The 20842-nt window shown below is 34.8% G+C and overlaps 3 protein-coding genes across 7 annotated transcripts; all 3 read left to right on the top strand.

Moving 5' to 3' along the window:
* The first annotated feature begins 3114 nt into the window (after positions 1-3114).
* LOC102628480 (F-box protein At1g61340) lies at positions 3115-4472 on the top strand. The gene is made up of 3 exons (XM_006467834.4): positions 3115-3659; positions 3756-3830; positions 3918-4472. Exons 1-3 carry the CDS (start codon positions 3402-3404, stop codon positions 4152-4154), a joined length of 570 nt encoding a protein of 189 aa, XP_006467897.1. The 5' UTR covers positions 3115-3401; the 3' UTR covers positions 4155-4472.
* A 1216-nt stretch (positions 4473-5688) lies between these two features.
* Positions 5689-10850, top strand: LOC102628781 (uncharacterized). Of its 5 annotated transcripts, none has more exons than XM_052435151.1 (10): positions 5689-5928; positions 6338-7071; positions 7176-7364; positions 7465-7573; positions 7696-7754; positions 7832-8006; positions 8093-8193; positions 8378-8783; positions 9162-9255; positions 10589-10850. In XM_052435151.1, the coding sequence occupies exons 1-10, from the start codon at positions 5769-5771 to the stop codon at positions 10692-10694; spliced, it is 2133 nt and encodes a 710-aa protein (XP_052291111.1). In that variant the 5' UTR covers positions 5689-5768; the 3' UTR covers positions 10695-10850. The 5 variants fall into 5 exon arrangements, with proteins under 5 accessions (XP_052291111.1, XP_006467898.2, XP_006467900.2 ...); XM_006467835.4 differs by having other exon boundaries at positions 5690-5928; positions 6308-7071; XM_006467837.4 differs by lacking the exon at positions 10589-10850 and adding an exon at positions 9593-10169 and having other exon boundaries at positions 5690-5928; positions 6308-7071.
* A 2450-nt stretch (positions 10851-13300) lies between these two features.
* LOC102629429 (uncharacterized) lies at positions 13301-14708 on the top strand. The gene has a single exon (XM_006467838.3). It carries the CDS (start codon positions 13529-13531, stop codon positions 14330-14332), a length of 804 nt encoding a protein of 267 aa, XP_006467901.2. The 5' UTR covers positions 13301-13528; the 3' UTR covers positions 14333-14708.
* The last annotated feature ends 6134 nt before the right edge of the window (positions 14709-20842 follow it).

Here is a 20842-nt window from a genome sequence, read left to right as displayed (position 1 = left end):
TAGAATCATTCGAAGGGAAAATCCTGTACGGGTCTATGAACTCTTTAATGTCAATTTTTTTCATTACTTAATCCTATTATGTTTTTTTCATTTAACTTATATATTTTCTCATTTAATTTTAATTTAATAAATAATTTAATTAAAAATAAAACGGATCCTAATAATTTCTTAATTTAATTTAATTTCTATATTTTTTTAATTAATCCTATTATGTTTTTTCATTTAACTTATAGAGGCTGCTACCTTACAACTATTATTTTTGGAGAGCAGCTCAAAATCTGTTGCCAAACAGCTGAGAATTTATGAAAGAAGAAAGTGAAACAGGACCCATGGTGTCAGAGATGTGGTTGTAAAGGGAAAAATATTTTTGATGGAGTGCTGAGCATCACAAAAGGTGTGGAAACTTACAAAATTTAAAGAAAATGTGAAACACCTTGCCAATCAAGACATGTTGAGCCTTGAGCGTGTTACATGTATTGACAAATACAAGAAATATCATAGATTTGGAATTAATGGTGGCAATATGCCGGACAATTTGGCACTTCAAGAATCTCTTTATTTTTCTTCTTCTACATTTCTCGAGGTATACGTGCAATTCAATTTTACCTTAAATATTCTATATTGCAACTAACTAACATTAAAATGTTGGCACGGGTTATGTAAACTTGTGTTTTAAGGTAACATATTAAAATTTTGACAGTATCTCTAATGCATCGAGTTCTGTAAAAAGTGTCAACGCATTCTTTAGACTTTATGCACGTACTAATCAAAGCTTTTTCGTAGATACAGCATCTGTAACATACACACCCAAAGCAAATAGCACACGTGTCCTGACTTACAGAGAGAAAGCAATGCAAATGCAAGGTTAGGGGGTTGGCTGACTCAGCATCTCTAAGGTACAGATGCTGTAACTTAGCCAGCTCCTTTAAGCAGACAGCTTTCCTTCACTTGGCGGGTGTGTGAGTATTTCTAAAGGGCTTAATGCTAATTGCAGCTGAACGAATTTTCTTTTGCAAGTAGACACTGTTGGGAATCACATCACAAAGAACTTCTTGAAAAGCAATTACGCCAACACACTGTAATTACCCTTAAGTTGATCAAATTAACAGGTTTCAAGTTCCAGAAGCATGAACTTGAGTTGGTGAAATATCTTCTACAAAAAGCAAAATTCTTGGACACTTTTAGTTCTAGTCACTCCAAAGAATAATGGCCCTCTAAATGATTGTAACGCTGATGTTTAACGTTACGACCGGATCTTTTCTTCCTTGAAAGCGTCTGCGAATGCCCAGATCAAATTGTTTGACTATCTCGATGACAAGAGTAGCATCCTAAGATTATTTGGTTCTGATGAAAATCATTTTAAGCTTGTGGATTCAGTACTGAAACCTCTTAAAGCATTCTCCACATGATCTAGAAAAAGACGAGTTGCACAAATATCATCATATTAAAGAATGTTCACAGGTACATACGTTCGGTTTTGGATCACATGCCATGTTGCACCATTCATTGGAGACAAAGGGATGAAATTTATTAAACTATTTATGATAAAGTTTATTTCCTTGGATAGATGTCATTAAATTCAGACGTGATACATTTCTCCTTCACTGAGTTGTCGATTTGTGTCTCCTTAATTAAACTCTCTTCTTTCGTCATCTAGCTTTCAGTTAATTGTAATTAGACATACTTTACAAGCTACTTAATCTGAGAGAAGTATTCTGTTTAACTTGAACATGACATTTATGGCCCACCGCCCACATGGGACAACAAAGTATGCAATAATAATTAGTTGTTCTATTTTGAAGATTACCACTTAATTCATGGCATTAGACAAGCCAGTAATAATAAATTTGTATTAATTTAACAATTATCATCAACAAGATTACCGGTGCCCACTGCCCAGTCACCCTAAATCCATTGGATTCCTCATTTGTGTGTATAATATATTTGTTCTTTTAAGACTGACATTGATCTCAACTAGCAAGTCTTAATAGTAATTAATTCAATTCAAATTATAATTACTTTTAAATATTCCAAGGATTCCTTACTCTTACGTGATTCTATCTTCTTGAAGATTACAGGATTGAAATTGATCCAAACAAGATAGGATAATCATCAATTAAGTATGGAAGATAAATGCTGCAATTTGAAAATAATATTTTCAATACAGTGACCATCAATAATGTAACTATGAGATAAAACAATTTCACAAATCATGTTACCACCTTTTAAACAATTTAATGCAATGTGCCAATACAAGATCCAAGATTTACCTAACAATTATAACCTCTTCAATTTTTTTTTTTTTTTTTTGTATGATCAATGATGGATTATATAATTTATAGACTTGTACGAAGGTAATTGCTTGTAAGTTCAAACCTTCTAAGTTGTTCAACTACAAAATAAAGAAAAAAAAATTAAATTAAAATTAAAGACAAGAATGTGAAACAACGAAGTCAAATAAAACACGCAAAAAGGAAATTAATTAATTTATTAAAAATTTAGGCCGTGGTGTTGACGTGTTGTTGACCAGTGAATGGATTGACATCGTGTAAAAACCATCAAAGCGTCCAACAACAACAACAAGGAAAATGCCACTAACAGCCGTCAGCCGTCTATTTAGAATCTTCGGTCAAACGATGTATGGTCCGGCATTCGATCAACGCCTCTCCTTCTCCTGCGTGTGGTTCACTCCCAGATCTCACCGTTGGATATGCCATTTTCCCCATATAATTCCACGTTTTGAAATTCTAAATCCCAGTGACTCGTGAAAGTCACCGCACCGTCACTCTAGCATCTCAGCCACGCGCTAAAAAAGGAAGACGTGTTCAGGAAGCAGACGGGCAAAGCCGACTTGACCGACCATCACCATATCATCACCACTGTGCAACCCACAAGTTGCTTCTTACTGGTCTCATTTACCGCCACGTGTTCATTCAAACGGCTAGTTTTGCTCCCACTAATTTAACCGCCATCAGATAAACAATTAAATAAAACACACGAGTGGATGAAACAAAGATCTTTTCTAAGAGATTTCCAGTAATTTCTCGCGTTATCAGCGTGGATATTTATTATTATTATTCTCTTTTTTTTTTTACTGCTTTTTTCTTTTTAAATAAATTATTTTATTTTTTCCACAATATATATAAAAAAGAGATTAGAGATGTTTCACATTTTAAAGAACTCTGTAGTTGAAAGTCGGTTCTTGTTTCCATTTAGGCCATAAACAGAAACAGCAGCAGTAACAGTTACCTCAAATTTAGGATTCACAATCCAATTCAAAAGTTTTGTCATATCTCATCTTACCATATATCTGTTTTTCAAAACTGTGTCGTTGATCCCTTGAAACAATCAATATTTTTTTCACTTTCCGGGGAAGCAGAGTGTTAACAACTAAAAGAAGTATGGCACTGGGGCAAAACTGCAGTTCATTGAAATCAAGGCGAGGTGTTGCCAGTACTGGAGAGGGATTAGGGTTGGGGTTTGTGAGGTACACTCGAGGGTTGGGGAGGAAGAGGATTTTGATTGCGAATGGTGAGGAAACGTCGTCGTTTGATTCAGCAACCAAGTCTTCGTCGTTGAAGAGGCAATGCAGTGAGAAAATGATTGATTTTAACTGTGATGAAAAGTCACGACTTGAAGCCTTGCCTCAAGATATCCTTGTAAGGATCAAAATGCAAGCTTTTTGGATTTGCATTAAAGCATATTTAGTAACTTTTCTGGTTTATTAATCAAAGTTTCGGTTTTTGTATTTGCAGATTAGGATTCTTTGCGGTGTTAATCACGAAGATTTGAAGCAGCTTTTTCATGTATCTAGGCCAATCAGAGAAGCTGTAAGTATAATGATTAACAATTTTTCTTTTTTAGGGATTTAAAGCTTTTGTTTTGATGACTGATCGATTCTGATTTGTGATTAACAGACTCTGATTGCAAAGCAATGGCACTTCGCGTACAATACACCAAGAAAGACGCGGGTGTTTAAAACATCGATTGATTATGAGGATCCAATCGAGAATGCTGAAGTCGAAGCACCCAATGCTCCAAGGCAAATGCGTGCTTACAAGTCACGGCTGACTAGCCAAAAGCTTGCTGATATTTCAGTGGCTTTATTTGCTTCACCGAAGAAAAATCTTTTCATGGAAGAAGAAGAAGAATAATAATAATAGTAATAGTTTTCTCTTTATGGAGTTCTTTGTTGTATATAGATTGGATTTGTTGTTGTAGATTTAGATGCATAGTTTGGCAAATGATTACGGATCTGTTGTACATGGGGAGAATCTTTACAGGCCAAGTTTCTTCAAAGCTTGGATTGAAGATTGGGTTTGGCTTGTTTTGTATTTTTTTAGTGTACATTAGAGGTTTACTCTTGTTGAAGGGCAATACCGGCCCTCTGAGATTTGATAAATTGAGATGATTTTTAGCAGTGTACAGTTGAATTTACTCCATAATAATATAATATAATTGTTCCTCGTTTACTTATTGGAAATGTTTCTTTGTTTGTTTATTTGCTGAATTGCTTGAAGGGAACAAGTGAATGTATTGTTTGTGAGAGACCGATTGGTGGCACTGAAACCCAGGAGCTGTGCCTGGTGGTGGTGATGACTTATTTCTGAAGCAATTGTGGCGTGACTATCGCAATAACAAATGGAATCATTCAAGGGATTGAGAAAATTTAGCTGGCATTACAATGGGGGAATGTTTGGAAAGTTCGTTTAATTGAGCTGCGGGGTGAGGAAACTGAATCCAAGTAAGGTCCCAATTAGGAACAGCTATTAATGAGCTGCGTTGTGTCTTTGATTGCAAATGTGCCAGGCTTTCCCGTTTCTGTTAGCTATGGGAAGTGGTTGTGAGTTGTAACACCAGCTATGCACAAGATTAGCCTTAATTTCAGCTGTTAAAAAGTGCTTTTAAGATTGTGTACCCTCGAAAGGAAAGCTCTCATGGATTTTCCATATATATATTCTAGGCAAATCTTGTTAAAATGATTATATATTTTCAGTTTCCAGTTAATTCTCATTGATTGAATTCATGGTTGGCAGTTACAGTGAGCAGTGTGTTGATTGAGATTTGATTATGTGGGGAATTTTAACAACTATAAATTAGAAGCGACTAATTTTGACATTTCCATTACAAAACGGGATGAATAATTTCTTTCAAGAGAAAAACTATTTAAGTGATGGGAATTACATGGGATATCATTATGAATGTGTTACATGATTTTAAGTCTTCTTTTATCTTAATTTTTAAATAGCTTCAAAATCTAGGAATCTTCTTATCTTTTTTTTTTAAAAAAAAAAACTTCGCTTCCCACCTCAAATAAGAGATTTAAAAAATTTATAAATTAATCAATTGTCAGCAATCATATAATATCTTTGATCATCCATTGAAAAATAAAATATTTTGTTCTTGAATATTTTAACAGAAAATGATATTTCATTAAACAAATATTTCACTTAAGATAATGATCTTATTATTCAAATGGTTCATCATCGAGGTCTTTTAATTTTAATCCAAGAGTAAGGATATATGCGCCTTGGGCCACCTCTTGACACTTGTAGGTAGCGCTAAAAGAATATTTAGGGGTGCTTTTAGTAATCAATTTCAGACGTGGGCCTATAGAGCATTAGACTAGCCCAGCTCAGTTCTGGAGTCGGCGTAAATTAAATATTAACAAACTCACTTTATTTCCAAATAAAAAAATAAAAATATTTGCCGGGCTAACTGTAATTCGCGCTCTCATTTTGTAGCTGAAATTCACTCGAGACGATACAATGGCGACTGCAAAACGCGAGCTTGAGCTCCCAGATGGAGACAAACCCGAGTCAGTGGTGAAGAAGGCAAAAGTCGATGATCCGGTTTCGGATTCCTCAGCCTCAGGACCCCATTCACAGAAGCAGCGCGTGGTGCTCAATCCTGCTGACTGCGACTTAGGTATCTTTCGTTTCTAAACTCTATAAATCCACTAATAATTAAGAAACATTGCTTAAAGCTAATAATTGTTTGTAATAGTTGTGCAATTGAGTGTTATGTGCTGAGAAATTGCAAGTACAAGACAGGAAATAAATATTTAAACTTGTGAATGTCAGGTAAAAATAGAATCAAAATGGAATCTTGTTCATGCCTTTCTTTGATCGTCTCCCCTGTTTTCTCTTAGTGTGCATATGCATGTCATTTGTGTGTATGGATCTTACAATCCCTTGTTTTAGTTGAACAAAAAGGGTTGAAAGTATTGGTTTACATGTCACAACTTTGGTGCGGATATCCTTATCCTCTTATGGTTGCATATATTGCTGATAACTTATTTTTCCAGATTTTGACATTGAAGACAATGGTCTTAAAGGTTCTGGACTTCATCAAGAGGGATTCGCATATTGTTGGTCTGGTGCTCGTGCCAATGTTGGAATAAATGGAGGCAAGTATTGTTTTGGCTGCAAGATCGTTTCAACCCAGCCAGTCGACATGGAAGACACTCCCCCTGACCAGCAGCATGTTTGCCGTGTTGGCACCTCGAGAGGGGATGATCCAGTGGGAAAACTAGGAGAAACCGAAAAGAGCTTTGGGTTTGGGGGCACAGGAAAATTTTCTCATGGTGGGAATTTTTTAAATTTTCGAGAAAAATTTGGAGTTGGAGATACAATAATATGTGCTATAGATCTTGAAAGTAAGCCATTGGCTACAATAGGATTTGCCAAGAATGGGAAATGGTTGGGCACAGCAAAGCAATTTGATGCAGGTTCCAACGGTCTTGGAGTGGTGGATTCAGCAGTGAAGGAACGGCAATGTGAATCAGCAGTGTTTCCTCATATTCTATTGAAAAATGTTGTGGTTGTCATGCAGTTTAGTGTTGAACAGGGACTAATTCCCGTAGAAGGCTATAAGTCTTGGGTTTCAGCTCTTGATGATGGCAATTCAGTATTGGGGCCTACTTTTTGTAACATGAAGGACTGTGAAGTAATGATGATGGTGGGTTTACCTGCGTCAGGGAAGACTACTTGGGCAGAGAAATGGGTGAAAGACCATCCTGAGAAGCGTTATATATTGCTTGGCACAAATCTGATCCTTGAACAGATGAAGGTTTTTGTTTTCTCCTGTCCATTTTAACAATTTTGTTTGGATTTTAAAATGGTGCTCTTCACTGTGTGTAATTCTCCTTTACAGAAGCAATATTATTTTTACAGGTTCCTGGGCTCCTGCGAAAGCATAATTATAGTGAAAGATTCCAGTGCCTTATGGGTCGAGCTAATGCGATATTTGATGTCCTATTATCTAGGGCGTCAAGGACACCTCGCAATTTTATTATTGATCAAACGAATGTTTTCAAAAGTGCACGCAAACGTAAATTGAGGCTGTTTGTAAACTTCCGCAAGGTAGTTGCACACTGTTGTCTTTGCCTATGAGAGACTTATATGCTCTAAAACTATTTTGAAGTGTCACTAATTTATCATTAGATGATTTGTCTCAAATCAGATTGCTGTTGTGGTATTTCCAAAACCTGAAGACCTAAAGATTCGGTCTGTCAAAAGATTTAAAGAAATGGGAAAGGAGGTACCAGCTGATGCAGTGAACAATATGTTAGGTTTTCCTCTGCATCGACTTTCATTTAAAGTTGTTATCTGGTTTTTGTTTTCACAAATTGCTTTATACTTCTCATGCTTATAATCTATGGTACGATCATGGCTATTGTTATCTATGTGGCAGCAAATTATGTTTTGCCTGTGAATAAGGATACTCCTGGTTCAGATGAACTTTTTGATCAGGTAATTCTTCAGGAACTCATACCTTCATTACAGGCCTCATTGGTCAAAATATCTAATGCTTTGGACTCCTTTATAAGGTTATGTTTGTTGAGCTTGACAGAGAAGAGGCTCAGCGGCATTTGGATGAGATGAAGGGTACTCTTGGTTCTGTTTCTAATCCAAATTTACAGACCAATTACGCACCTTATTCCCATGAAAATTTTGTCAAGTCATTATGCACACCTCCGCTGAATAACCAGGAACCTTTATCAGGTTTTGCACCTAGTCTTATGTGAGTTTGAAATGAGATAGCGTTCGCTTATGTCTTTGATTTGATCTTATGTTTCCTCTTGATCCAGTTGGTGGTGGACTTTCCCCACAAGTGAACTGCACTGACAATTGGCAAAGCACTTATCTACCTCCCCAACAAGTGAACTATGGCTACCAAATGCCTAACCGAGTGAGTCTTGCCTGTTTTATCCTGGATTTGTATATTTATCGACATCCACAATTTATCATTGTTTCTGCAAAAGTTGCTGTCAGCTCTTGTATTGTTCTTGTCTTTTTTGCATTTGTTTTTTTCTTTTTACCTATTGGAGAAATAATAAGCTGGTGATCAGTAGTTGACTGGTTAAAATATGCAGGTGAACGCAGCGTATCAGGCATCTGGATCTTATTCACAGGCATATCAAGGGTATCAAAATTCTCTGATACCTAGAGCTTCCGCTCCTTCTGGAACTTATTTAAGTAATGAAAGAGGATCTGTGCCTGTAGGCAACAGTCGTTACCGTGAGAGTTATGGTCCCTCAACTGGAGGTAGAATTAACCCTTATCAAGGCTATGGAGTTGTTGAACCTTACAGTAGACCTGTTCCTCTGACTGATCCTCGTAGGACTGGTATGGTTGAACCATCTCCAATGGGAAGCGCCAGGACTTCGTTCACACACAATGCTTCTGCTGGACAATTTAGGCCTGCTAGAGGTCCGCAAAATGATCTTCAGGCTCCAAGAGCACCCATGCTTCCTCCAAGTCCTCTTCCTTCCACACATGGTAGGTACTCTGACTCATTAGCTCATGGATACGTGTATCTGTAACAGCATAATTTCAAATATTGAAGTTGGTGGCTTCCTAATGTTAGATCTTCTACTTACCTATTTCCACTAAATAAAGGTAATGATTAGTTGCATTAAATTTGACACTCTCTTGATATGTCCACCAGTAGCTGAGAAGATTCTTTAGATGTATTTATCATGTACGGCCTGCTGCTGGCAGTGACAGCATGGTTGTGCACCACTGCTGTCTTGAAACCAATTTATCGTTTTAATTAATAAGACATCCCTTTTTAAAATTGTTGTTCAGAGAGGCAAATATTGATGTTTATTATATAATCAACTGATTGTGTGTGCACTCCGTTGTTCTACAATTCAGGTTTGCCTTATCAGACTCCAATGGCGAGACCTTCACATGAGAATTTTCCTACCTATATGCAGCATCCTGGAAGAAATGCCACCCCTTATCCCAGGTACCACTGATTGTTCAATCTCTATAAATGAAGTTCTGATTTCATCCATGTGGGTGTGGTAAAAGTGGACTTGATGAAATCAGAACTAAGGTTTTTATGAACTGCTTTCATGACCACAACTGAAGGCATATTCAGGTTAAATTATCTATTGCTAATATGATCTTCCACTGACGAAAATGAAAATTAACATGATCTTCTCCTCCTCCTCCCTCTTTCCTTTCTTGCTGTGTTGATTTTTACGTTTGGATCATCTCATGCTATTTCTCTTGTATATGAATTAAATTGGAATAATTGTTTGCATTTAGTAAACTCTGTCCCAAATCTTGATGTGTAGCAGTACCATCCTCGTCCGCAAATTCTGCTGCTACTAGACTTCGAGTCGATCGTAACGGCCCGACCCAATTGTCTGGGTGGCGGTTTGATAACGTAATTAGGTTTGCCCAGCCACGTGATGAGCACCAGAAAGTTTCCCTTTTACCAAGCAACACGTCGTGGCTTTCACTTTGATCCCCACCAACATCTCCCACCTTCTCTGTTTCTCTAGCATGATATATAGAGTGAATTTTAGGTCAGACATTGAATGGACGGTCCAGATTCGTTGTCCGCCACAAACGATATAAATAACACCGATCATCCACCCAATCTTTATAGCGCCCATCGTTTCCCGCCATCAAACAGCTGATGCGTCCATTTCAATGAATTCTGCATTAGGGTGCAAATGTATTTAGAATAAACAAGAGAATTCGATCGAACAGAAAGCTAGTAAACAGTGCAATGCATGCGTGATGAAGTGCCGCTTACCACTAGGAATGTGTGAGTGAGTGTGAGTTCAGAGTATTCATTCAAACCACCCTTTGATAGTTTTGACTATTCTCTCTTTTTGTGAAAATTCGACAAGTCCTATCGTTTTATCTTATCAAGATTGAAAAACTCTGCTTTAACCCATACGTAACGTATGCATGTATATGATTTAAAAGATCTTAAAAGGAAAAGAGAGGGCTCAATATACATATCAAGAACCTCTCGTTAAAGTGCAATGTTCGTTCACAAATATTCAATCATACCTCTGGACTAATTTCTTGGAAATGAAGCAAACAAGCAATGGTGGGCCTGAAAAATTTTAATATTCTATAATTGGGGAGAGAGAAGAAGGAAGCTAGCTTTTGTTTGTAATTTGCTTCCTTGCTAAAATCACTGGTCGCTCAGTATCATCATACCAAACTCGGAGGAGGAAGTTAACGAATCGAAAAGCAAGTGCTTTGCATTTTTATTTACTCTTTTCCAACTGAACTTTTGAAGAGAATGCTTCTGATGGGACACTGTTTTTATACAGAGCACGTGCATGGGGAAGCAAAAGAGGAGATGAATGCTACGTATCACATCCCTGTTTAATATGCTGCTTGTTGGTCCAACTAGCTAATTTGTTGTGCTTATTTTAATTGTTGTGGGCAACTAGGCGTGCAGCACCGCTTTTATGAACTACCCATTAATTGTATCCAGGAGCAATAAGTCTCATACATTTTCTTTCTCTTGGCTTCGATCAATTTGAAAATGATTTCTAAAATTAAATAAAAAGAGAAATGGGTTTCTTTTTAGTTATATATAAGACCTTTTAAAAATTGTATCTAATGATTTCAAGTCGTGTCGGTGACAATCAGTGAAGTTTTTACTAGGGCTGGGCAAACAGTTCGGTTTTTTTCGAACCGAACCGAACCGAAAAAATTTAATTCGGTTCGGTTCGGTTCTAAGGTAAAAAATCAAATGGTTTGAAATTACAAGAACTGATTGGTTTACATTCGGTTCGATTCAAAACCGAACCGAACCGAAGAACCAATCGGTTCTTGCCAATTATTTACAAATTAATTTAATCAAAATTCAAAATAAAAAATATAAAAATGCTAAATCACAAAATTGTAAACTCACAAAATTTTATTTTTCTTGTTGTGAACTTATATTTTGTAAAATGCAAGTGAAAATTGTAAAATGCAGTGAGATTAGGTGAAAATTATAAAATGCAGTAAGACATTTGGTTAAAACTGTAAAACACATGAATATGTGCGAACCGAACCAAACCAAATCGAACCAAATTTTAGAACCGAACGGAACCGAACCGAAATATTTCGGTTCAGTTCTAAAATTCCGTTCGTGTTCGGTTTGAGTTTTTAAGAACCGATTGGTTCCGGTTTGGTTCGGTTCGGAGCCCAAACTGAACCGAACCGGAAAATGCCCACCACTAATTTTTACGAAGGCTTGTATGAAGCATATGAACCATAAATATAAAGATAAGTCATGAGACATTTTAAATTGAGAACTTGATCTTGAATGGCCCATGTACCCTCCAGTGCTGCTGCTTTCTTTGCAACGTTCGAAATTTTATTCATTCATTCGGCTTGTTGACCGAGTTAAGCCATTATCTTCTAATTCAATCTGTGCCGAGCAACAGACTTCATCCAATGGAGATATAGATATTTATTCGAATGAATAAGGATAGAGAGCCACCTCCAACTGATTCTACCCCAATTTTACGTAAAGACCAAATATAAATTAAATTATTTTAATAAATAGTCTTAAAATTTAAATTAATGATAAAATTGTCCATAATTTTCTCTTAGTAAAGTGAAGTATGGTCCATTGGTGGGGTGTGTATAGTGTTTTACAACGATGCTACTTCTTATGATCGTTACAATCCTTTTATATATATTTCTGTGACGTATCAGATAGTACACGAAAAGATTAGTGACTTACAGGATCACCACATGTTAATGCCATCCACAGAGAAAAAAAAAAAAGGCAACATTTCACTGCATCACAAAGCCATGTTTTATGACACTCAAAAAGAAATGATAGCTCTAACTCCAAGCAAATGAAAAAGAGAGACGGCCAAGAAAAAGGAATTTGTGTAGCAAAAAAGTGAAAAATTAAAGAGAAGAGAGAAATAAAAGGAAAGGAAGAAATAATAATTCTGTGACAGATTAGAGACGATCGATGGTGACCCCAGAACCAATATCTCCTCACCAGTGCTTTTGTTTGCAACATTTTCTCTCAGTACTTGCTATTACATTAGGCTATGACTTGTCTGTTTGCGTTAGTCATTTCGAGCTTTAATTTAGAGGCGTAACTGGCGAAAGCTATGTTTGCCTGCCGATATATATAAAGATATCTTCTTGAAATGATTTCCAGATATTTTTAGATAATTTTCGTGGAAACTAATCAAGGGTTATATTGCCATATCGTTCTAAAAGCATCAAGTCAATTCCTCATAATTTCAATCAGAAAACTCATCATTTTTTTTTAACCTTTTGCTATGTATCTTCTACAGACCTGAGTTTGCATATCTTTGCCTATTAATTACTGCTTTGAACTACAATTTAGTCCAATGAATTAACATGTCGGTGATTTTGTGCAGCCATTTTAGACTTATATCAATATGGTTATTGATAAAGTTGAACGAAGTTACAAAATTTTGAGGACTTTTGAAAACGTAACCTTTTGCGAGATTAGGAACAAAAACACATTGTTGCGGATCATTGTATACTTCAAATTTACTAAATTTTTTCGGTAGCTTTTGTCACTCAAATTTAATCATTTATTAATTAGTTGGATGATGAAAAGTGAGTATGTGTGTGTATCTCTCAAGTCACTCATGGGAGACTTGTAGTCTCTTTGGAGCTATTATTGGAACAATATTAACTTGAAAGTTAATGTAGCATGAATAAGAATATGTCCATCATTTAACTAGAGAATAATTTACGTAATACGCGCCTACTTTTGCATCTTCCGTTTCTTTCAATTATGACTGAAAATTTTCAGCAAAAAACTCCCAACTATTATTTCTTTGTCCACGTATATTTAATGAAATAATGTTTTCAAAGGGAAATAAAATAAAAAATAAAAAAATTCAATTTACCTAAATTTTGTTACCATTTATGATCTAGTAATTAATGTATTAATTCATTTATGTCTGGATTTATCCAAATAATAATTTTACATTAAATAAGGCCTTGGGTTCTTCAGCCAAATGGATTAATGAACCGTTCCAAAATTACAATCATTATTCCAAGCCTTGCACTTACGCATCCTTAAAAACCAGAAGTCATAAAAAGCCTATAAACCGCACATCCAAAAATCTCACCAAAACCTCTCTTTATATTTCCCTTTTAAAAGGCGTCTAGTCCCATCTCTTATTTTGCTCCTCCACTTTCTTGACCCAAATCGCCCTTTTACTTCCAATCTCTCCTTCTAAAATTTCCTTTGGATTTCTGCAGCTGATTCCATGGAAGAAAACGAAAATGAAAATGAAAATGAAAATTCACGCAAGCTGAATCCCATTTCAATGAAAATCATCATGTCTTCCCATGCAGATCCTCTATTTTCAAGCATTGTAACTTTGTACATTCTAATTCTCCTCTATTCTCCCCACATAATTTTCTCGAAAATCATCCTCTCGCCGGTTCTCATAATCACTTTCACTCTCCTACTCACACTCCTCCGTCTTGGTGCAACACAAAGAAACGAAAGAGCAGAAAATACTGAAAGCAATTGCACTGATAGTAATTCAGAAGCAGCTGATCACGAGACCACATCGAGTACTTCTTCTTATATTCCACACCAAGATCACAAAGGGGTCACATGCACCGATTCCAACTTTGGCCCGAACCCGTGTTTTGAAAACTCATTTGTTGAATGGAACGTGAGGGCTCCGTTGGAAGTAATATACGAAGCATACGAAGGCGAAGAAGACGACGAAGAGACTGTCAAGGATCCAGATAGCAAGGGTCCGTTTTGTGTTGACAAGTACGCATCTTTGTCTTTGTATTACCCGGAGACCGATTCTGATACTTCATCGGACGGCTGTGACCGAGACCGGGGATCGCCGGAGAGCGTTTGCTATAGATGGGAAGATGAAGATAGAGAAGGGCTAATAGAGATAGCTCTTGACAATAACAACAGTCGTAACAACAAGAGAGAAAGGTTGGATTTTGAGAATTTTCATGGCGAAGAAGAGAATAATTTGATAGAAATTGATATTTCTCCGGCGAGAGATGGAGAGAAATTTAGATTTCCAGGTGAGTGTTAGGGCTCGGTGAAAATTGGGGTTGATTAAAAGTTAGAAGTTGTTATGGGTAAATTTTTTTTGGATAAAGTGTTGGATTTGGGGTTTCGGCTTTGGTTTTGCTTAACCCTTGTATGATACCAATGTTCAAAGTGCAATTAATCACTAAACCCAAAGATTTAAATGTGTGGTGTGTATTGACTAATATACCATCTTTTTGAGAGAGTTCACCAATGTTGGGGGACACGTGGCATTATGGGTGGAGTGAAAGTGAGGTTTTCCAATTGGGTTGAAAGTCGTATCAGCGGCCTCTTACTCCCCCCCACACACAGTTCATGAACATTTGGGTCGATGGGGATGTGACATACCAAAAAGATGAATATGTAGCATAATTGTAGCGTATTCTTTCGATCTTTATTTCATTCAGTGCATCTGTGCGTGGCGAATCATATGTTAACTGATGTTTCCGAATTGACAGTTAGTTGCATAAGGTACCGAACATGAACACATCAACATTACTGTAGGTTAAAAATGATGCATTGTATAAATATAATTCTAATCTTTTTAATGTGCTTTGATGTTACATATAAGTTTGGCGACAATTTCTGTAAAATAAGAGAAATATTTCTCTTATGAAAAAGTTATGTAGCCAATAAGAAAAGGAGAAAAAAAAAATTATTCCAGCACACTGCCGTGATGGAAGGAGTTTTTTTTTTTTTTTTTTTTTTTTCGTGTTGCTATGGTTGAAAAGGGGAAAAGTGGAATTTTATTGGGATTTTTTCTTTTATTATTTTTTTATTGTTATGCTATCATTTTTGTCTTCCTTCTCTCTTCTTGTTAGCTGAATGGCATTTCTCTTCTCTTACACTTTTGCTTCGCTTACCTGCAAGAAACTATCGTTCAAATGTTATACCTCCTGCAAAAAACCTGAGCATGCTTTTCTATTCGGGCCTAAAAAATTTAATTAGTTTGTATGTTTAAATAATTTTAAATTTTATCTTAATGAAATTAGGCTTAAAAATATAGACTTTAAATATTTAAAATTTTAAATATATATAATGGGTGGACCAAGTAAAGATAAATTTTTAAATTAATATATATTTTATTTTTTTCATAAAATTTTGGATTCCAAACCAGATCCCAAGCTTATTATTAGGTGAAGTCAAAATCCGGTCCAGCCTCATTCCTGGACCAAGTAACTCCGGGTCACATTATCCTAGACATGGTTCGGTTCAAGTGGGTATTTTTCAAAGGAAAATGTTATTTTCCCCGGGTCAAACCCCGAATTATTTCAAAACGGCGTCATTTTGGTGTTTTTTTTTTTTTAGTTGCATGAAACGTAGTCGTTTCACTTAGTAAAAAGAAAACAAACTAAAGCATTTTCCTAAGGCAGAGAAACGAAGACAAAGTGTAGAGAAACGAAGACAAAGTGCAGAGAAACAGCTATTCTTAGCTCTTCCTCTTCGATTTTTCAGCAGCTGTTAATATTTTCTGACATAAGACTAAGTTTCGGCATTTGCACAAGCTAAGGTACGAATCTTAAAATTTTCGAAGTAGTTGAAGACGTTTGGACCACATGTTAAAAAAGAAAATTAAAGAAAGAAAGAAAGAATACAAAAGAAGAAGAAGCATCACAGTCAAATGTTATAATTGTAGCTGTAACTTAATTATTTCCCTTGAGCTGTAATTTTCTCACTTCCCTTCCTTTTTTTTTTTTTACCGCTCCTGGCTTTCTTCTTAGAAGGAACAGGAGAAAAAGCCCTTATGTAGTGTTATTAGCTTGTCAGTCTTTTTGTACAGCTGAAGCAGAATCCAAAGAACAAAGAGAGGTAAAAGCACTTTGTAACTACAATGGTTTGTTTGTAAACTCATTCCAGGGGTGTAAAATGAAATATGTTGGGAGTTTTGGGTGGCTTTCTTGGAACAGAGAAAGGGAAGGTTGAAAAAAAAAATTGTCCATTTCGGTTAGAAAGTATCATTGTAACAGTTGTTCAGATAAGGAAAACGAAGAGGACAAAACAAATGGCAGAAAACGAATGGCAAATTTTCCTGGTGAAACGAAGAGGAGAAAACGAAGAGGGGAAGATGAAAACGAAGAGGAGAAGACGAAAATGAAGAACGAAGAGGGGAAAACGAAGAGGAGAGCTTTTGCTAGGGTGAAATGATAGCGTTTCAAATACAAGAGGAAACAGCGTTGTTTTGCTTTAGTTTTCGAGATTTGACCCGGAGCAGAACTCTTTTTCAAATTTAATTTTACATCCCTGCCTTGGCCTCTCCCACTTCTAATGTTTCAATTAATGAAGACAAAATAAGAGTCAATTGATTGATTTGACCCTTCAAAAGTCGGACAAATTAATAATGAAAATCTCGGCGAGAATACGTAAATTTGTGGGGGCTATTTATCTGATAGATTTTTTTTAATAAGATTTATACAGAAATGTTTTATGGGGTTTAGTAGATGTAAAATCAGCAAAATATGAGGACGAAAAGAAGGTAATGACTATTCACCCCGTAAAACAAGGAGTGAACGTTTTGTAGCTGCAAGTTGTTAACCTGCCAACATAACATGAAGCAATAAGCCTGTGTAATCTTATTATATTGAATGAAGCCGAAGGGCCATTGAAGGAAACAATGAAATACCAATCTTTTTATCACCTAGCATGGCTGGTTAGTTAGTGGTTAGCAAATATTAAGTAACAGTACCAGAAATTGCATCCTTTCAACAGTTTTTAATAAGAATTCAAAATTCCTCATTTGCCCTTCTATCATTTCTATCTTTTAAAAAATTTTACATAAAATTTTGACAAGCTTTTTAATAAACTAGACATTTCAGACTTGGCTTTAAATTTCAAAGCTTCAAAATAAAAAGATCATCCATCATCACCGAACCATCGCGAAACCGCTCATCTCGTAAGAGATTGAACGGGCCAATTATTGTCCGCATTCGTGGACAGATTTACGCGTCCGGGTTGGGCTTGATCTTCACTTAGAGAATCTATTTTTGGACACAAGATTTAAAGTCCTTTTGCCGTGCAGTAATGTGCAAGAATGGTCTCTCTCTCTCTTTTTTTTTTTTTTTAATATGAATCTAATTAAACACACTTACATTTTTTTTTCCGTGCAAATTACTCACAATAAATCCGTTGTTCTTTTTTTACCTGTTACTTGTTATCTAATAAAAATTAAATTGAACAAATTTGGAATAATTTATTTTTTATTTCTTACTTATTCAATATTTTTGTACTCACGATTGCTTCTAAATTATTATCTTAAGTATATTAATTTAAGTCGACATTAAAAAATTCTTTACTCGTAAAAGTTTTTAATTTGTATGTAGGGTGGCAATAAGATCGTAAAAGAAAAGAAAAATAATAGAATACTATTTTAAACTTTAAAGAAAGTTAAGTTAAAAAATAGAAGACTCTTTTATTTTTTTAAGGATGTTTTTAAATTAAGTAAGAATAACTGAAAAAGGGGTTTTATGAGGAGATTAGAGGGATGTCAAGAGACCAACTCTTAGGAAATATATCTTTATGATATACATATTTGTGGGACAAGATTTTTGTTGAGTCGCAACTGATCTCTTCAACATTGTCTAAAAGACCAAAACACCAACCCACCATCAAACTAAAGCTGTGATGGATATATATAGTAAAACCTTGATAAATAAATATTCGATAAGTTAATAACTTAAATTAAATAATAAAATCTTTCAGATTTGACTAGAGCCATTGTGTTAAATTAAAAATCTCAGTAAATGCATATGATAATTTTTTTTCCCGATGAAACTATAAATTAATAATTAGTGAAATACAAATAATAACAATGCATAACATATAAAATTCATATTATTAAGGAGCTTTTTTTTTTTTTTTTGAAAACTTCAAGTTTCTCAATTCAACTCTTTTCTAAAATATGCATCCAATCATTTGAGACTAACAATAGGACTAATAATCAATGTATTTATAGAGTTTGGATTGTATGTACTTGAAACATTTGAAATACTTTATCTCCTAAGATGTTAAATTTGAAAAGTCCGTGCATCAATTTTACATCTATATACAATGTAGATGTTCTAGCAGTTATTAATATATATATATATATATTTTTTTTTATTTACATGATATCTTTTGAAATCCATAGATGACTCTTGGTCAAATAAGTCGAACATGTACCAAGATGATACAAGTAATTAAAATATAAAAATCTTCTTAAATTAATAAATACTTATTTATTAATAAATTATTCATTTATTGTTAAACCCATATCCTTACTAAGATAATAATTTTTTGTTAGTCCCAATAATTTTATTTTATAAAATTTTTACCATGTTACAAAAAAAGAAAGGGTATCTTAAAATACCCCTAATGCAATAATAACTTCTCATCGATCATCATCATCATCATCATCATTCATTTTCACCGTCACTAACAGCAATTCCAATCCTGGAATGCTTCATCTTCGTCCCTTACTTGGATAAATATGCTATTTTCGAAATCCATACTGACATTAACCTAAAAATGGAAATACGTGTATATGTATATATGTAAATTCAAGAAAATTATGTATATTCTTTATTTATGAAATTCTCTACTGACAGCTACCAAACTAACCCCACCTAAAAAATCAAGTACACTAACTTTGACCAAGCACCACAAAAAGAGAAAATAACAAAGAAAACATTTGAACATAATCGAAATAAAAATTAGTACAAAAAAAATTGTTATAAACATCGGGTAAAATTATATTGCAATCAATCATTAAAATTTATAATTATACAATTGTATTAATTAGATTCAATAGCTAAAAGCAACAGTAGTACGATACCACTGAAATAACATAACTAGACCCTATAAACATGCCCTTTTAATATTCTGAAAAAGGCAAAACTAAAATGCGCATGTGAGTTTGTTAATAATGCGGCATTCTAGCTCCACGTTCAAACTTCAAAAGTCATGTGGAAAAATGTTTATGAAGATTCGATTAAACCAGGCTGTTGAGAGCGTCAACAGACTGGCATTCTTCTAGAAATGGCGACCGGTGTACCAAACCAACTTGGCTTCGATTTGCTAATTTGATTACGATTTAAACTCTCCAATTTTATTGGCAAGCCCTTGTTTCCAACTTGGCATGTTGGTCAATTCATGTGATGTATTGTAAGTTGTAACTAACAGTCGGCCCCACGTGACCTCCTTAGTCACTTTTTAACTTTTCTTTATTTATTTTTAAAAAAATTGATAAATTTTTTTGAAAAAACAATTATAAAGTTTGGTATGGTAAACCCCATCACAACCGGTGGATGATTTGATCAAACGGTCACAAGAGCTCAACAGTAGTACCTACAATCCTAAAAATTCGTACAAACTCGCTTGGTAAAAACTATTTGCTGTGGATAATTTATGGCTCGCAAGTGGTGTAAGTATTACAAATTTAAAGCTGCTGCAGCTGACGGGTGAGTTTAGTATTAACAAAAAATCCAACGGATACTCACGTCAACGCACAATTTTATTTTAATTATTTTTTATAAGTTTTGTTGATTAAAAATACATTAAAAATATTTCATTATAAAAATACACAAATTAAGTTATTGACTCTTATTTATTGCTTAAGACCTAATTTAATATTCTTAATAATAAAAATATTTAATTATAAAAATACATAACTATTGTTGCTGGCTTGATTCACATCGTTCTTTTCAGAGTACGTATGCTATATTTTTTAAAGACATTTATATAGCTATCAATGAAAAAGACAACCATATTAGTTGAAATTGGTATGTCTTAGATTTGTCAATTTCGACTAAAAATCCACCTAAACTTGGCTACCAATTTAATCAAAAGCTCAACCATAATTATATTTGTATGCAGTAGTAAGAGTATATTTTTATAAAAATGTTTAGATAAATCTAATCTTTTATATGTGGTATCAATATCATGATTTTATATGTGGTGTTAGTATTTAAAATAAATATGATGATGCTGTCGTCACTATGAATTACGGACAAAACCTACTGTAGTTTGTAGGTTGCTGGTGGATTTAATTAGCCCGTTTGGAAGTGTGGTGAGGTAGATAGACTGTCAAAGCCCAACTATTAAGGTGTTTGGTAATATTTATAGCTGGACTTTAGCAGTTTAATAAAAAAAATTTTCCAACTTCTATTCTACAGCTGTAACTTTTACTTCACAGCAGTTACAACTTAAAAGTTACAGTATCTCACTCCCAAACACATCCAATAATTACTTGCGGGTAAATTTTCTCAAAAAACAAAAAACCCACGGCGGGATGTAGATGAATTTAATAATTTAAATTATTTACCAGTGTAAATTTAACAATCACAAATCTACTGCAGGTATATAGTTATTTACCAGTGTACCCTTTGTGATCCCTACGGCAATGCAGTCTAACAGCAAAACCCTAAATAAAATATAGTACAACATAGACAGCCGTACTAGAAAAGAACCTAACACGTGCCGCCGTCTCTTTGCGCGCCAAATCACGCATGAAAACCGTAACCCAACCCAGCGTGACAGCGAG

This window comes from Citrus sinensis, chromosome 2 (genome assembly GCF_022201045.2).
Source record: "Citrus sinensis cultivar Valencia sweet orange chromosome 2, DVS_A1.0, whole genome shotgun sequence".
Taxonomy (NCBI): Eukaryota; Viridiplantae; Streptophyta; class Magnoliopsida; order Sapindales; family Rutaceae; genus Citrus; species Citrus sinensis.
The sequence above is the reverse complement of the archived record's forward strand: the minus strand, read 5'-3'. Positions and strand labels throughout refer to the sequence as shown.

Coding starts and splice junctions, on each gene's coding strand:
- LOC102628480 (XM_006467834.4), top strand. CDS start 3,402: ATGGCACTGGGGCAAAACTGCAGTTCATTGAAATCAAGGCGAGGTGTT. Junction 3,660..3,755: donor CCTTGCCTCAAGATATCCTT/GTAAGGATCAAA, acceptor TTGTATTTGCAG/ATTAGGATTCTTTGCGGTGT. Junction 3,831..3,917: donor CTAGGCCAATCAGAGAAGCT/GTAAGTATAATG, acceptor TGTGATTAACAG/ACTCTGATTGCAAAGCAATG.
- LOC102628781 (XM_006467835.4), top strand. CDS start 5,769: ATGGCGACTGCAAAACGCGAGCTTGAGCTCCCAGATGGAGACAAACCC. Junction 7,365..7,464: donor TGTTTGTAAACTTCCGCAAG/GTAGTTGCACAC, acceptor GTCTCAAATCAG/ATTGCTGTTGTGGTATTTCC. Junction 8,194..8,377: donor GCTACCAAATGCCTAACCGA/GTGAGTCTTGCC, acceptor TAAAATATGCAG/GTGAACGCAGCGTATCAGGC.
- LOC102629429 (XM_006467838.3), top strand. CDS start 13,529: ATGGAAGAAAACGAAAATGAAAATGAAAATGAAAATTCACGCAAGCTG.